At 39.2% G+C, this 16685-nt stretch overlaps 1 protein-coding gene across 1 annotated transcript in view; it reads right to left on the minus strand.

Annotated features, from left to right (window-relative positions):
* Positions 1-568: 568 nt before the first annotated feature.
* The window catches only part of ASUN (asunder spermatogenesis regulator), a 16985-nt gene continuing 868 nt past the window's right edge, over positions 569-16685 (minus strand). Inside the window, exons 2-17 of the mRNA XM_009079285.1 lie at positions 15816-16047; positions 14826-14900; positions 13762-13964; positions 13493-13573; positions 12297-12387; positions 11290-11418; positions 9571-9655; positions 8792-8881; positions 7800-7889; positions 6582-6760; positions 5531-5701; positions 4995-5149; positions 3497-3727; positions 2242-2381; positions 1530-1665; positions 569-922 (exon numbers count right to left, since the gene is read on the minus strand). Of these exons, the coding sequence (XP_009077533.1) occupies positions 883-922; positions 1530-1665; positions 2242-2381; positions 3497-3727; positions 4995-5149; positions 5531-5701; positions 6582-6760; positions 7800-7889; positions 8792-8881; positions 9571-9655; positions 11290-11418; positions 12297-12387; positions 13493-13573; positions 13762-13964; positions 14826-14900; positions 15816-16040 (2121 nt within the window). The 5' untranslated portion in view covers positions 16041-16047 and the 3' untranslated portion in view covers positions 569-882. The remainder of the gene's footprint in view (positions 923-1529; positions 1666-2241; positions 2382-3496; positions 3728-4994; positions 5150-5530; positions 5702-6581; positions 6761-7799; positions 7890-8791; positions 8882-9570; positions 9656-11289; positions 11419-12296; positions 12388-13492; positions 13574-13761; positions 13965-14825; positions 14901-15815; positions 16048-16685) is intronic.

Below are 16685 nucleotides of genomic sequence, written 5' to 3' on the forward strand. Positions count from 1 at the left end.
CCCAAACAAAAAAATCCAGGATCAGTGTTGGAAATTGAAGATGAAACAGTAACATGTTTTAACCATTACCTCATCCACAAGCTCCGTTTCAGCATCTGCTGATGGAGCACTCGGACACCAGGGCTGGGAGCAATCTGCAGAGTTCAGAACTGTTTCTTCAGAAACTGGGTCTGTTTCCCAAGAGGACCTCCAACCACAAGTGTCTTACAGAGCACACTTCATCAAAAATCACTTAATGGTTAGCAAAACTTTTATTTAACTTTGCTTACAAAGCCTTAACTCCAACACAACAACCTGAAAGGCTTTGCTTTCTAAGCACTATTTCCATTCAATCTTCAAAAGTCCTTAATCCAACAATTTTGATCTGCAAACCCCCTCACCCTCCCACTCCTTAGCTGAAAACCAAGACTGGCATTTTCTCAGCTCAGTGACTAGGTACTCAGAGTGTGGTCTTTGCCAGAATCCTGGACTCCTGAGGAAGTTTCATATAAATAAAAGGATTCATGAACCAAAATTAACAATATTTTCAGCTAATAATCAATTAGTTGCATTTCTGTTTTAGAACTAGTCATGGCTGATTTTGAAATATTAACCAATACTTCTTGGAAAGGACTTGAAACTGACTGACTACTTGATGTAGTCCCTGGCAGCACAGGTTTTCTTCATCCTAAAGCACCACTGGAAAATGCTTCAGGACAGCAGCTACTTGCACACAACTTGATATAAGGATTTCATATTTCATAGCAAAAATAGGAATAGAAAAATGTAAAAACCAATCAAACCAGAGCTATACAATTATACTGAAATGGTACCAATAACAATTCCAGCATTAAATATTTTTGCAACTTGGCCAAGTTTTGTCCAAAGGAACACAATCAATCCTCACTGCCGGCCTGCTTTTCCATTTTCTGTTGTTTCCATTCTGGAATGTAAGACAACAAGGGGTGATGATTGTTAGTGGAAATGCAATCAGTAGATTAAGGAAAAAAATATCAGACTTAACTACTTTAATCACTATTTTTTACTGAATTGACCATCCTGTCTCCCCCTGCCCCAACAGACACAATCTCATCTCCTCTTAATACTTGTTTAAGCAGCAATCAGAAGGAAAGGTTTCTGCTAAGAAACATCCCAGCAACAACTGCTAAAAGCTATCCATTACCAACAGCACCAAATGCAAAATATTCATATGACTGGAGAACACTCATGAGGCTACAGAAGCTATTTTGAAAACCTGAGCTTTAGCAGTTTGTTCCAAGGTCTTAATTTTCACCCCCTGACACTGATCTGTGACCACCACCATCTTATTTATGCAAGAGGAGGTTGGTTTGGTTTTCCAGTATTTTCTGGCAGAAAACGGACGACTATTAACTTCATTACAGTACAGCATAAGATTTAGCTATTAGAGAACCATAAGATTCTATTACTGTCAATATTTCCCCATCAGCCATTCCTTTGGAAGCTAAACCAAGCAACAGACTGGCACAAAATGCCTCAACTTAGCTACTGTTTAAACTCCTGATACAAACCCATTTTCTTCTTTCAGGTGTTGATACAGCTCAGCTTTGTTGTTGACAGAGTTCAAACGACCAATAAATTCCTGGTGTTTCCTAGAGTTGGCAGTATTAATCCTGTTGCTCCATAAAGACAGCAAGGACATTGGCCCTAAAATTGCAAGTCAAAAAAGTCTAAGTGATTTAATTTCTGCATTCTTAAAACACTACATCCGTATAAAGGCTTGTAAGAATTACAGACTGATAGTACAACGTTAAAACCACTAATGTTAAACAACCTTATAATAAAGGCTAAATAAATAGAAAAGATGCAGAGTGATAATGGCTGAGTAGTTGCTCCACATGAGATAGACTCTGCTTTAAATCAAGAATTTAAACACCAGCTCAGCCATTGTGGCAGATAATTCACATCAAGAAGCTAAGTGAGAACTGCCCATTCCAACCACTGCTGCACTTATTAGTCATCAGGAGACACTGATTTCTGGCACCTTACATAGCATTTCCAACACACAGTAGCTCAAGTAACATCAGCACAAATTTGGCCAAGCCGCTGTCAACCCAAGAATCTACCAGCAGACCCAGACAGTGTCTTGGTCTATCTCTGCTTACACAGACCTGTTGAGGTTGACATATTAAGAATTCCTCAACATTTAGTATTTAATTAGAAGTTATTCTCATTGACTTAAGTTTAACTCCAGGAAGACTCATCTCAGTACTTCTGGCTTACCTTTTGCCTTTTCCACTGTGGGCATTTCATCCATTGTAATAAGAGGCTTTTTGTTGGGAGGCTCAGGAGAGTCAGGAGAGTCTTTGATGACTTCAGCTTCTGCTAGTTCTTCCTTCTCACGATCCAGAAGACCTTTTAACCTTTTTGAGGGGGAAGAACAAGAGTGAAGCATAGTAATATACTAGAGTAGAACATAATTCTTGATACCCTTCTGTACTCCTTTAAGTTATACTATAAGAAACCTTGTAATGGATGAAAAATAGCAATGACTACCCAAATAACCCTCTGGATAAAGCCTTACATAAAGGGTAGGCTCTTAATATACAGTTTCAGTGAGGTTATTCAGCAATATTTATGTTGTAGTTGTTGACACAGTTGGTCAGTCTGAATTTTGAAAGAAAGACTAAGTAACAATGAATACACAAAATTGCCACACAAATCCCTGTTATCTTTTCTAGGTGAATTCAGAGCTGTTCTCTACCAAAACCCTTTTATCTCCCCATTTTTTTCCACATTGGAAAGTAAAATTGTAGGAATGGATTTGATCATACACAGGAAGGCAGGAAAGGTCATCAGCATGGTAACAACAGTGTGAGTGATCTCCTATCCCAAATCATCACAGCACGCACAAACACGTGCAAAACAAGCTATTTACCATCAGGGTTTTTTGATCTCTTTCGAACAGTAGTTTAAAAGACAGAAAACAGAAGAGACTGACAGATGCTTACAATGACTGACAGGTTACAAACAGCATGAATTACAGACAATAGGCGTATGGACAACAATCCTGATGTTCAGCTGAAGACCCAACCTGATCGGGATTGTTTATCTACCTGAACCCTAAACTATCTACAGCTTAAATAACTGCCTGTCCCAAGTTTTTAGTGATGCTTTATATTTCTATAAAAGCAGCTTAATGTCTCATCAGTAGTGTGGTTAGCATAAAATCCAACAGCAGCAGCTCCTCAAGCTGCAAAGCCCTGCTACACGGTCAACAACTTGCCCCAGAACCACACTGATGGTAAAGCATGGTGATTTGACAAGTGCAGTAAGCAGGCACTGCAGCAAGATGCCCACTTCCCAAGCCTGGTAATATTTACTGATCCAAAAAAACCTATGAATTACTCACAGGTCAGGAACTAAGGTTACAAGCATGAACAGATCAAACTGCCACTGTTTCACATCAATTCCCTTTCCCTTTGAAGCAGGACAAAAGTTACTATGTTACAGCTCTATTTCACTTGAGACAATGTACCTTTCTGATTCTTGCCATGGCTTATCTGATTCATAGTCTTTACCCAACTTCTCTGACTTGTCTTCTTTGTCCTCTCTCTTTCTGCCCCGTTTCTTACGTTCCTCCTCTTCTGGGGGTTTGCTCCTGCAGGCCATCAGGCACTCTAAGACTCGCTGGTGCTTATCAGAGTTGCTTATGTGAGCTCGTACAAGGGTCTCCAGTTCGTTCCACATAATCCGGTACTGCTCATCTCTAAGAGAAGACACAAAAAATATGCAGGAATACCTAAGTCATCACAGCACTGACTAAATGAAGTTTCAAAAGCAAACCTTAGGAATAAAAAAAACCCAAACAACCAACCCTGAACCCAACAATAACTCCCAACAGATTACAGAATCACAGAATATCCTGGGTTGGAAGGGACCCACAAGGATCGAGTCCAGCTCCTGGCCCTGCACAGCACAGCCCCGAGAATCACACCATGTGCCTGAGAGTGTTGTCCAAATGCTCCTTGAGCTCTGTCAGACTTGGGGCCATGACCACTGCCCTGGGGAGCTGTTCCAGTGCCCAAACACCCTCTGGGGGACGAACCTTCTCCTAATATCCAATCCAACCCTCCCCTGACACAATTTCATGCTGTTCCCTCAGGTCCTGTCACTGGTCACCAGAGAGCAGAGATCAGTGTCTGCCCCTCTGCTTCCCCTCATGAGGAAGACTCCCTGTCCTCCTGCACTGGAGGTCTATCCACCTGGGCTTACTCCATCCTTGAAAGCACACTGCATTTAACATTTCCCAAGTAACACCCAGAGTTCAGTTTAAATTGAAATGGATTACGACTGCTGAAATCAAATTCTTCCACAAGATCTCAGTGCCAAAGGCACTTGTGAATCCTCTCAGGTGTATGCCATGTCAGGGTATGCAGAGCCACTCACTTACTGACAGGCAAAATAATTATTAAATTATTTGGATTAAAAAATAAGAACGAAGTGTACCATGCCACTGTAAGTAACTTCCAGTCATGTGGGAAAATTTTCAGGAGCTGAATTTCCTTTCAGCCAGTTTTTGGAAATATAATGCACACATCACAATGACTGAGATCTCAGGATATTCTGTGCTTGCTTCAAAGGAGAGTCCCATATTTTGAATAACATTTCAAAGGCTATGACTCATCTAATATAACCCAATTTATTTACTTCTTATTCATGTATTTATTACTAATTTTTAATATGCTTAATTTTTTCTCTGTTAATTTGAAATGATCCCACTTTGCCTATCCAGCTTGTAGCAATCTCTTACTTCTCTTGATAACTATCTTTGCTTTCACACAGCAATAGCAGTACTGTGATAGCCCCTAAATGATACAGGCAAAGTATTCACAGCCTCTGCTTTGTGTACACACAGCACTTAGTTTACTACATATTACTTCCAGCTAAAATTTTAAACATTTGATATGTAAACACTGTCAATAAAGTATTTCTGCAACAATTCCACCACCACCAAAGAGAGAGATGCATGTAACCTTTTTGGTCCCTTTCCTCTGGTACCAACTGTTGAAATGGGCAGTGGATCATTTTTCCTCTCCATGTCTACCAAATTGTATATTGTTTTTTGACAATTCAGAACATCCTCGTCGGTCATTGCTTCCTTCACAATCACACTGGCTAATGGCACTACCTGTAAGACAAAAGGAATGCCAACAAGAAGAAAATCTGTATGTGTTGCAGGAAAGCAACAGGAAGAAGAAAGAAACCAAAGGCAACGGAACTGCACACAAAAACCCACCACACTCTTCTCCTCAGTTAAATACACCTGAGCAGGTATAGGCAGATGCACATGTCCTTTACCAAGCAGCACTGCAGGTTCAAATATTCCATTCTATTTAGATGGCACTCCAATAATCCATTGAAATAGAGAGTACTGAAGTAAAAATAAAGCTACAAACTCCTTAACTTGTGGCAAGTGATTTATCAGAGAATGGAGTCGATATGGCATCAAGTGGCAAGGTGAAACTTAATCTAGAAGAGCACAGATGGTGACACTCCCCAGGTTACTTACAGCTTGCATGTTGAAGATGGTAGTCTGAGAAATAATCATAGGCCAGTAACGAGTGTGTTTCTCTAACTGATCTTTTGCACGTTCCAAAGGAATTTCAAGACTTCCATCCATCTTATATCTGGGCTCTAGAAAAGGAGTTAATCGGTTTTCTCTCATAAATTCACCAAAATCCTAATGATAACCAAACAAAATACAATTAGGCATTTCTCTAACACAGTAAGTTTCACTGAATGGGCGAAACAGCTTAGCCTTATTGCTAACCCTGTGCCATCCCCACTGCTCAGCCTGACCCAACCACAGCCCTGTTTGGAGCTTGCAGATGGACACCAAAATAGTTGTGCAAAAATACGAGTTAAAAACCAAAGCAAGATTTATGATGAGGAGACCTTGTGGACCTGCAAGTTACTTCATGCATGAAAAGAGCTGTATCATGTTTTTCTGGAAGTCACTTCTGCTTGTTTACAAGATATATGAACAATGTATTGAAAAAAATAAAATCAAGGAAAACCAAAACGAATGCCAGCTGACTGAACTCTGATATGGACCAGACACCTTTTCTTTATTGTACAGACCATTCAGGTTGCCCAGGGGGGTTGTGGATGCTCCAACCCTGGCAGTGTTCAAAGCCAGGTTGGATAAAGCCTTGAGCAACCTGCTCTGGTGGGAGGTGTTACTGCCCAAGACACACTTGGACGGTAAGGTCCATTCCAACCCCTTAACATTCTCTGATTCATGTGCAATCTAATTTTCTTACAAGCAGGATACAGCCCTATGTGTATCCAACCCACAGGAAAAACTTGCCAAGAAAAATGTTATTCTAGAAGCAGAACAAACTTTAAATACTCATAGTGCACACAGAGGCAAGTACTTCCTTGCCACACAAAGTATTTCATGAAGCAGATGTACTACTTGGAACTAAGCATCTATCAGCAGAACAAGGAGAAAGTTTGACCATAGAATTCACTCCAGAAAACATACCAACATTTCCTTCACACATGTATTGCATTACACCCCTTGTCATCTGAGATAAGCAAAAGCCACAGAATCTTACTGTAATCCTGTAGTCGGTGACTCTCCCTCCACACCCTTCACTGATTGATGGAGGATCTTCCAGAATTGATCTTGAGCTGCTCAATACATGCAAAAAAATTTCCCCTCCATGGCTGCTGAGCATGTGACTAATGACTTTAGAGCCAGACTTGCGTGGCTGTTCCAACAACACAGAACGACCTGTTGGCAAGGAGATCAGTTTCACTGCTTGCTGCAATGCTAAATTAAAAGCTACCTATACAAAATACAGGTTTGTGCCCAGTCAGGAAGGCTCTGAACCCCTTGAAGTCGTGTTTGCACCTTGCTGAACAGTAAGTTGCCAACTCCTTGGAGTATCTACCCCACATCTTTACAAAGAACAGCATCATATGCTCCTAAATTTCACAAAGAAACATCAAAAAGCCTCTCCTGGACCAAGAAATCATTTTCTCTGTAGGACATTAGAAATAAGACATTAAAACAGTGTATTGTGCAAGGACAGTTTACTATTATTACAGGTTTAATAATATTTATCATTACAGATTAGATATACTAAACTGACTTGGCCTCACTGCAGCAACTCCCTCATTGAAAGCAACTTTCAAAAACTAATAAAATAAGCTCTTGAGTATACAAAGGTATTAGTTGATACATGTTGGTAATGCTTAAAATGGATATAGTTTTTTCAGACAGAAATAAAACTGCCTTTGCCTTGTTTCCAGTGCAATACACTAAGCATCACAGGGTGTATTCTCCAGATAAGTTGCTTGTTACGAGGAAGCAAAAGTCAAGAGAGTGGTTACCTGAAATACACTATTAATTATGGGTTTAGCCATTTGTATTAATGAGAGTACCTTTTTTCAGTACAGATTCTTTAGAGAAAAATACATAAAAATAGCAACTATTAAAACCACTGCAAATTTAGACATTCAAATGAGCTGATGGGAGAAAACATTCCACTGAATGAGTGTTTGTAATGAAATTCTGTTTGCAAACACACACTGATTACAATATTTGCTCCTTCTTTACATCTTCCCTCCCATCTTAAAGTTTCAAAACACACTGCATTTCCCTGAGGACATTTGACAACTTTCTTATTTACAGGCTGTGTTATAAAATAAACTTGGTACTTTTACAGTATACAAACATTTACTGCTATACAAACCAAAATGTGCTAAGTGTTCTATTCACAGTCTTAAAAATTACATCATTAAATAATTAGCCAAGGACACAAATTTACCATTAAGGAGAAAGTTAGTAAGGCATGAGGAAGGTCTGCTATTTACATCTACTGGTGAAATTCTGTATGCTCCAGTGCAATAGTGCAGTTCTGAAAAATATAAATAAGTAGAAAAGTTGAGTGTATTTCCACAGACAGAAAAAAACCAACCCAAAAAATGAAAGGAAGTTGAAGAGGCTAATCCACAATCAGCAGAACTAGTAAGTCTATGTGTCTCTCAATCTAAGTCTGTTCTTCCACCATCTCCTTGCAATCATTCCAGTACCCTCAGCTCTGAGAACTGAATACATTCCCAAGCCCTACTTCCAGCAGGAACACCAGTTCCTTATATCCTGAATTATTACACTGTAAAGTCAGTCTGCTCTTATCACTCCTCTGTGTATTTTGCCCTGCTGGCTCAATGACTCAGTATGTACTGCTAGTAGTCTACAGGGTACATGAGCTGAATGGCCAGGTGGGTCCTATGTTACCTCAGACAGTCCCTTCCTCTCCTGTACTCAGATTTGAGCAGAGATCTCTCCCTTACCCAGACTGGAAAGTTAATAAAGAGGGGCTACACTACCAATAGTATCAATGCATACATTCAATTTCCTTACAAAAGACTCCTTTGATCCCCCACACCCCCAAGACAAGAATTATAACTGAAGAAATTCCATGTCTCAAAGCCACTAGGATAAAAAAAATCCCACTGTGGAACTGACAAGGTATACTCAGCCCTGTGGGAGGGGCAAATAGTGAACACTGTAGTTAAAGAACAACTTCATGGTACTTCAGAGCAGACTGAAAAAGGCCAGCAAGAAAGGCATCACTGCCCCTCACCTCTGACACAAACCCCTCATTAGTCATGATCCTACAACCACTAGAGAATCAGGGTGCAGCAAGAGGTAAATCCAAGGAGCAAATCACCTTCTTGTTCAGATTCCTAGCAGTGCATAGAGAACAGTGCTCAACACCAGTCTGAAATCAGGCTTGGGAGATACCCTGTTACCTACCCACACTGTTGGTTCGAGGAGTGCACCATTTCAGGGTCACAGTTTCTTTAAATGTCCCTTCTCTGCTATTGCCACCTGTGTGATTATCACCTGCAACAGCAAGACAGAAAAAAGGGTGTGATCAACCATATACTCTTTATTAGAGCCAAAAAAGCTACACTTTTAAGTTACAAAACACCATATAACATTGTTTTACTGACCATAGATGTTTTACTATTAAAATATTTTCATTCAAGGTCTCACTGATAACTGCTCTTGCAAAAACCACCTGAAGGCCTTGAACCAGATATTATCAACACTTCTTTACATTAAACTACATTTCTACTAGTAAGTTTTAAGAGTCTTCGTGATCTCCAACTCACATTGTCTCAGGAAAGAATTAACTTAGTTCTGCATGACAAGTGCGAATTGCAAGGAATAATTTTGCATAAATAATCACAAAAGTACTTTGATTTGTAGAACCTTACTGCACACCTGGTCTCTAATCTACTTTTTATACCTCAGTAAGAGGATGACATGCTTCTCACACCTCACAAATATCCTGAATACATGTGAATTTGACCTGTTTTTTCATTGCCTTATCCCTATTTCTGCATTAAAATACACCAGGAACGAGTAAAACTCCAATGTCATCATTACAGATAAGGTTTTTTGGATTGCAAGTAATCACTGAAAAATATGCTACTCAAGCTTGAAATGCACATAAATTTGAAGCTCACGATCTTTGTATTTTCACCAGTCTGACCAAAAGACACCTCTGGAGGACTATTTCTACTTACCACTCTTCAAAAAGTCAATGTGTGCCTCTTTGTGATGCAGCAGCTCCACATCATAGTTGGCTGATGTGTTAGCATGTTGTTCTTCCTTTAAAAGAGAAGGGTAGACAGAAAAAAAAGCTATTTTAGCTAGAGGTCACTGTTTTCATAAATAGAGAGTTCTACATTTACCTTTCACTCCAGAAGAAAACAAAGTCTCCGAAGTGCCTCAGACAACAACAGGATTGCAATGTTGAGGAAACTGTTTGCTCCTTGAGCTGATTAAAGATGCAGCAATCTGCTTTGACTCTTTTTTTCTGTTTTTGAAACCCTAGTCCTCTTTTCACAAGTGTCATGACAGGATGTAGAGTCCAACATACAGGTGAAAATAGGCTTTACTACTCTGTTTAAATTTGTGAAGTTAAGGAGGCTTATAACATGCTAAATACCACCAGGACTTACTGAGCAGCTCATGGTCACTGCAGGGTTGGTTGGTTATTGCTTTTCCTAACTGAAGATCTCAAGAATTCAACCCAAAACCCACAGTTTGAACTTATTTCCTTGCACTTAAGATATGAGAAGTGAACTTGCAGCTGCAAGTTTGTAATGAAAAACTGGATTTCCTTCAAGAGGACACTGCATCTTTCAACAGCTGCAAGGGACTAGCAAAAACAGAACTTTGGGAATTTGTTCCCAGTTAAAAAACAAAAAACAAACCACAAAAAACCCAACCAAAAAAACACTACACAGAACCCAACATAGTCTATTACTCTAAGGACAAAGGCAGAAGGGAGAGGCATACCAGCAGCACACAGGTCAGAAAGTTACAGACAAGGTATTTGCAAACTGAAGTCACACTTAGGCCATGACCCATGTCAAAGTTTAATTAAAGCTGTGAACATAATTTTAGTGTCATGTTTCAACTTAGAAAATCTATACAATGTTCTTAGTTTTCAAAGACGCAATTAACGACTGAAAGGATTAGAACTTAACGAATCTTTTAACTCCAAGCATATCTGCCCCTGTCCTTTTTCTTTGAGTACTGACACTTCTGTTTCAATTGTTTCTTACTGCCTGATCAGAAAATTACTGTAAATTTCACACTTGACATTCTCAGTTGCACTAACTAAGAAGTATTAAAACCAGGAACGTAAACAACTTTTAACACAAGATGTTTAATTTAATATCTTTCTTAACTCGATATATCTCATCCCCATGTCTTGTTTATGGATCTTCAAACTAGAAAACCTACTGAAAAACCCTTAGCTCTTAGTTACAAACACCTTTATGTTGGGTGGGTATGATAATGAAACACAGGAAAGAGACTCACTATGCCACTGGAATGCACAAGGGGTCAAGAATATCTAAACACAACTAGAAAAGGACAAAAGAATCACAGACAAATTCATCTGAGGGAAATAAGATTGTATTTCTATAAAGTAATATGAACAGAACTGAAATAACATTTGTATTGCCACATCAAAAATTGAGATTCAGCAATACAATATTTTGTTCTGTGATCCTTTAGGTTTGTTTTTTTTCCCCTTCTGTATTTTTACTAACCTGGTCACAGACATTGAATGTGGGCTAATAAAAAAAAAAACAAAACAAAAACAAAACAGAAAAGATGATATGGAGAGAAAACCAATGTAAAAAATTCAATTAAAAAAAAACATTAAAAGTTTTCAAACCAATTTAGAAGGGATGCAGGTGGTTGACACAGAGCTACAGACACAGTGTTACCTTCATGGGGATGTTAGTGATTGTGGTTGAAGCCAGATCAAAGTGTTGTTGTACCAAAAGGTTCAGTTTTGTAGCCAAATGTCGTCCTGCACGGACACTGTGCACTTCACTGGTTAGCACAGGGGAGAGCTGGAACAGAGGGACACATGGAATTCATGGAATAGGCTCTGGTATCATGGAACAGTATGGTTTAGTCAAAACTCTACAATAAGCATTTAGACTGCTGAATTAAAGAGGAAAAACTATCACTCATAAGAACCACACCGGGGAAAACTAACAAGGAAGAGACAAAAATTATTTCTCATTCAGAATTTTGCATACTATGCCAAAACCATAGAAATCTTAACAGCAGCTCTAGGTGTAGGTTTTCATTCTTTTATCTCCTGACTAACAGGAGCGAAGTAATTTTCACATGTCTACCTGTAAGTGTGTCATACATACACACAGCAAATAAACTTAAGCTACAAGATGCATTTGAGTTTTCCACAGCAAACAAGAACACTGGGTTTGGGATTAAAAATACCAACCAAAACTCTACCAAAAAAAAACAAGACAAAAAAAATCAACCAGAAACCACACACAACATAACAACACAAAAGCCCCAAAACCAAACCTAGAGTTTGGTCTGTCTTACAGAGGGAAATAATAATAGCCAATTTATTCTCTTACTTGTTCACATCACTTTTAGCACAATCACAAATCAGTTTTGTAGAAGAGAGTCCCTATTATAGTACTACTTATTTATGAAATATGCAGGACTAGATGCATTTCATGTTAACATAAGACTTTTTCCTTCGGTCTTCTCTCTTTCTTACAGAGAGCACATCAAAATGCAGAGCAGAGTGATGAAGAGCAGAATATATCACCAAATATTTTGTATATCTTTGGCTTCAAACAAGCATCACTTGTGCTTTTGCTGTTGAACAACTGAGAATAATTTGCACTATATTCTGAGTCTGCCATGATTCCCAATTCTTGGATAAGTGTTCTCATTTTCAGCTCCTCACCTCTTTCTTAGGACGATCTGAAACCAAGCTGTCCTCCCCAACTGGGTACGTGTGGATTAACACCAACTCACACTTCTGGATCTGCATTAGACTTAAAAATGAAAACATTTTGTTGAGCCTACAGTGTAGAGATCAATTCCCTTTTCTAGAACACAGAATCAGAAACATATGTTAACACCACACTGTTTCTGAAGGCATTCTGGAGGAACTAGGTGCCCTTAATGATTTTCAAAAGCACACACTTCAAACCAGGGTTTTATCAGAACACAACTAAAAGCATAACATCTTTAGGTTTTCAGATGCTACAGCACTGTTTCTTTTGGGATGCATCAATGGAATAAATCCTTAACTGGTGTAATCTGTTCAGCTTTATCCAGCTGAAAACTGACATTACAAGTCCAAGTGTAAGTATTACAGATATATTATACAAAGGGATTCCAGGGAACATGAAAACAACTACGCAAACAGCCATGCTTTAGCTCCTAGTGTGACTGGAGGTTTGGAGAGACTGTTCCACATCTCTGCCTACAGGAATGAGACCACTTTTCTGTCTTTACAGTGGACTTAGAACCTGAAACTGCAACCGCAGCAGGAAAATACAGGAGATTCTTGTTTCTGCTACTGAGGAGCAATCAGGAATAGGATCTCAACCTACTATGCACTTTACACAGCAACACAGTCCCTGGCCCAAACAGTTCACTGTTGTATTAGGCAAAAGACATGGTAGGAAAATGACTTCTCAGAGGAGATGCACCCTGGGTTTCAAGATTCCTCTGTCTCAAGGGAAGTGTCAGGGAACACAGCCACTGAGACATTAAAAACTAGTTTCCAAGAAGTTAGCTGTTTTAGTCAAAGAAGATGAGTGGAAAAACAATGCAGTGTTATCAAGAAATAAGCATGAGATGAATTACTGATCACACACAGTATATAACAAGGCACAGTTTTGGAGCCAGATGTAGAAGGTCATAAGCTCAAGAAATCCTATTCTAGGAGGATAAGGGATGACACTGAAAAGATTATGATTAACACCAGCTCTCAGACAAGAGCATCATGTTTACCACCTTCTATTTCATACAGGCACTCAAACAGTTAATTCAAACAAGCTTTGTGACAAAAATACACCCACATTTCATAGAGGGTAAGAGAGGCACATGCAGAATAAGCAGCTCTGTCTATAAAAAGCTGTCTATACTCACTGGTCAGAGTTAGCTGCAAGCTTGTTGTGCTCATGAATGGTCTCCTGAACACAGTCCTCAAGCATCCGAACGTGGCTGTCACTGCAAAGGAATGTTGGGGTTTGTTAATGCTGGATAATCCATCCTCCTGCTCAAAGCAGCATTCCAACAAATGTTCTGCTTCAAGGGGGAATTTTTGGTTTGTTACTGCAACAGCCCTCCAGAAAGGATGAAATACTTCTAAACAGGTATGAAATAACCCAACAGCAGAAGCACATGGGCACACACACCTCTTGGCATTGGTAATACAGATGATCCTGCCCCTGTTCCCCACCCGCTCCGCGTTCTCCATGAGTGTGGTCCGAGCCTTGTGCTGGTACTCCGTTATTTTGCAGAGAGCTTCCACTGCTGCCACCAGCCCGTGCAGGATGCTGCAGCACTCGGGGTCTGCCCGAGGGTTAGGTGGTCCCACAGCTGCCAACGCTGCCATCAACTAATCCAAAACAAACAAGTCGTTAGTCAAAGGTCCTTTCCATCAGCTGCTAAAGCCAGCAGTTAAAATTCAGCAGTTTAACAGCTGTTGATGCTGCCAGCAACAGATTCAAAACAAAGAAATTAGCAGCCAATGCTATTTTCCACCCAGTTGCTGAAATGATCATCATTAGAAGTTAATCTGACATGCAAATTAAAATTGTTGGAGAAAACCAGCAATTAATAAGCATCATATGTCCCTAAATTAGTCTTTGCAATTCCATTTACTAATTGGTAGTGAGCCTCAAGAACAATTCCTGTTTCTCACAGAAAAATACCTGGCTATGATAACAAGTTATATCCGATACCTAAAAGACATTCTAAGACTGTTAGTTGCCACTTGCTTTCATTTTCTGAAATTTGAAAAAGTCATATCCTCCCCAAAGTAAATTTTTCAGTACAGAACAACAGGAGAGGAAAGAGGATATTTACAATTTAGGTTTTTAACACAGTTTATTTGCCTATCATTCAAATATTAAAAAAAGGAATTTAAATTCAAGAAATATCATCAAATTGTAGAAAAAATACAGAGGTCACTTCTTCATTAATCTATTTTAACATGCAAGTCTGTACTCAAAGACATTGGATTCTCTTCAAATTTTGCCTATAATCCAAGGCTTTTGGCCTTATTTTGACTATAATCCAGGCTCACAGACAGCTACTTAAAATAGTTATGCAACAATTTCAGATTAGATCCACCAACATCTGAATGAACCAGAGTTATTTTTACTTAACCAGAGTTACTTCATATTGAACACAGTAAGAAGTTGCTATTTATCCCACAATCATGCCAGACCTACAAAAAAGCAGTTACAAATCATACCTCCTGCAAGTTCTGATCTTCTTGAGTCCACGAATTCAAGACATGAGCCCCAGAATCACTCACAATGAAATTCACCTAGAAGGATCCAATAAGCACAGCCATTAGGGTTTACTTCCCCAAATCCAGACAAACATGGGTTACACTTCTTTCTTCTGACACTCTGGAGATATGTGCAATGATAAACCAAACTGAAAATAACACAACAAACCCACAAAACCCACCCAACTCCTGCTACACTCTATTATCCCCTCAGTAATATGATTAATAACTTCTTACTTGCGTTGTATATTTAAGCCACAAAAATCAGTCTCTGAATCAACTAAGCATTGCAGGATATCAGGAAGTACTTCCATAATGAGGTAATACTCTCAGTAGAATAGCTACAAACTAAATTCTAATACTGCAATATTGCACCTCATTCTCCCAAGACTGTCACAGTAAATATCTACCACGATTTAATAATCAACACCTAGGAAAATATGTTTTTCTAAACAAGGAGCTGTGTGTGCCAGGAAGTTTTTCCCAACTCGTAGCTTCAGGGTGATCCTACCTCTTCCTAAAGCCCAGAATTCTTTCAAAATTGACACCCAAAAACTTGTGAAGTGCTACCAAGTGTGTTTAGCAATGAAATGCAATTTGAAGCAATAAATAACTTTTAAGTTTAGTGAGTTATTTTTTAAGCTCAGGAGGACACAGTAATGAATGTCTAAGTTACCCTGAAGCACCTCCCCATGCTCTGCACTGAGTTAGAGTGACGTTAAAACAATGAAAGGTTCCAAAATTAAACACAAAATGGGATTCACATACTATTAAAACCAATTTAAAGCACTCTAAAGAACAAGAACAGCACAAAGAAATGTATGTAGTAAGTGAATATCAAATGATATTTCAGTCTAACCAACAGCTAGTGATATTCAAACACTTAAATAAAATGGGAAAGTATCTGTTATACTCTCAAGCACCATATGCAGCATGGCTGGAAGAACTTACCAGTTTCTTGAAAGGGAAAATATCGTACATTATCCTACAGTACTCCATGGATGACTCCACTGAGCAGGTCCACAGTGACTTGGAGATGGGTGCTAGAGGTATGATTCCCTGGGTCCTGTTCTTCACTAACATATCGAATTCCACGTGCTGCCTGCATGACTCTGCCATGTATGGGCAGTGATCCACAACGAACACAGTTTTGTGAGACTCAGAAAATATTTTCATTTTCTTCCTGAAAGAAACAGATATTGAGATCAGAAAGACATTGCGCAATGCAAAAAAAGAGTAAGTCACAAGATGACTGTGAAATCTACATACAAAATTGTCATACTAAAATATGCAGGTGTTAAAGAGATTACCTCTCACAGCACTGACATTATATATTGCACATGGAGAGGAACTATTTACAAGGGCCTGGAGTGACAGGACAAGGGGAATGGCTTCAAACTGACACAGGGTAGGTTTGGATTGGCTATAAAGAAGAAATTCTTCCCTGTGAGGGTGGTGAAGCACTGGCACATGTTGCCCAGAGGAGCTGTGGCTGCCTCATCTCTGAAAGTGTTCCAGGCCAGGTTGGATGTGGCTCTGAGCAACCTGGGCTACTGGGAGGTGACCCTGCTGATGGCAAGTGGTTGGAACTGGATGGTCTTTGGGGTCCCTTCCAAACCAAACCTCTAACATCCATAGAACTGTTCATTTAAAAAAAAATACAAAAATTCCCTTTTTAAGAATCTATTCACAGAGATTTGTTAGGAGACAAACATCCTCCAGAACTCTAAGTTGCCCATATTCAGCAGATTAGGTTTCTAATCAGAAAGAAACTATTTTTTTCAAGGAAGAAAAATTCAGAACAAAGTGAAAGTATCCTGC

This window comes from Acanthisitta chloris, unplaced genomic scaffold (assembly GCF_000695815.1).
Source record: "Acanthisitta chloris isolate BGI_N310 unplaced genomic scaffold, ASM69581v1 scaffold10827, whole genome shotgun sequence".
NCBI lineage: Eukaryota > Metazoa > Chordata > Aves > Passeriformes > Acanthisittidae > Acanthisitta > Acanthisitta chloris.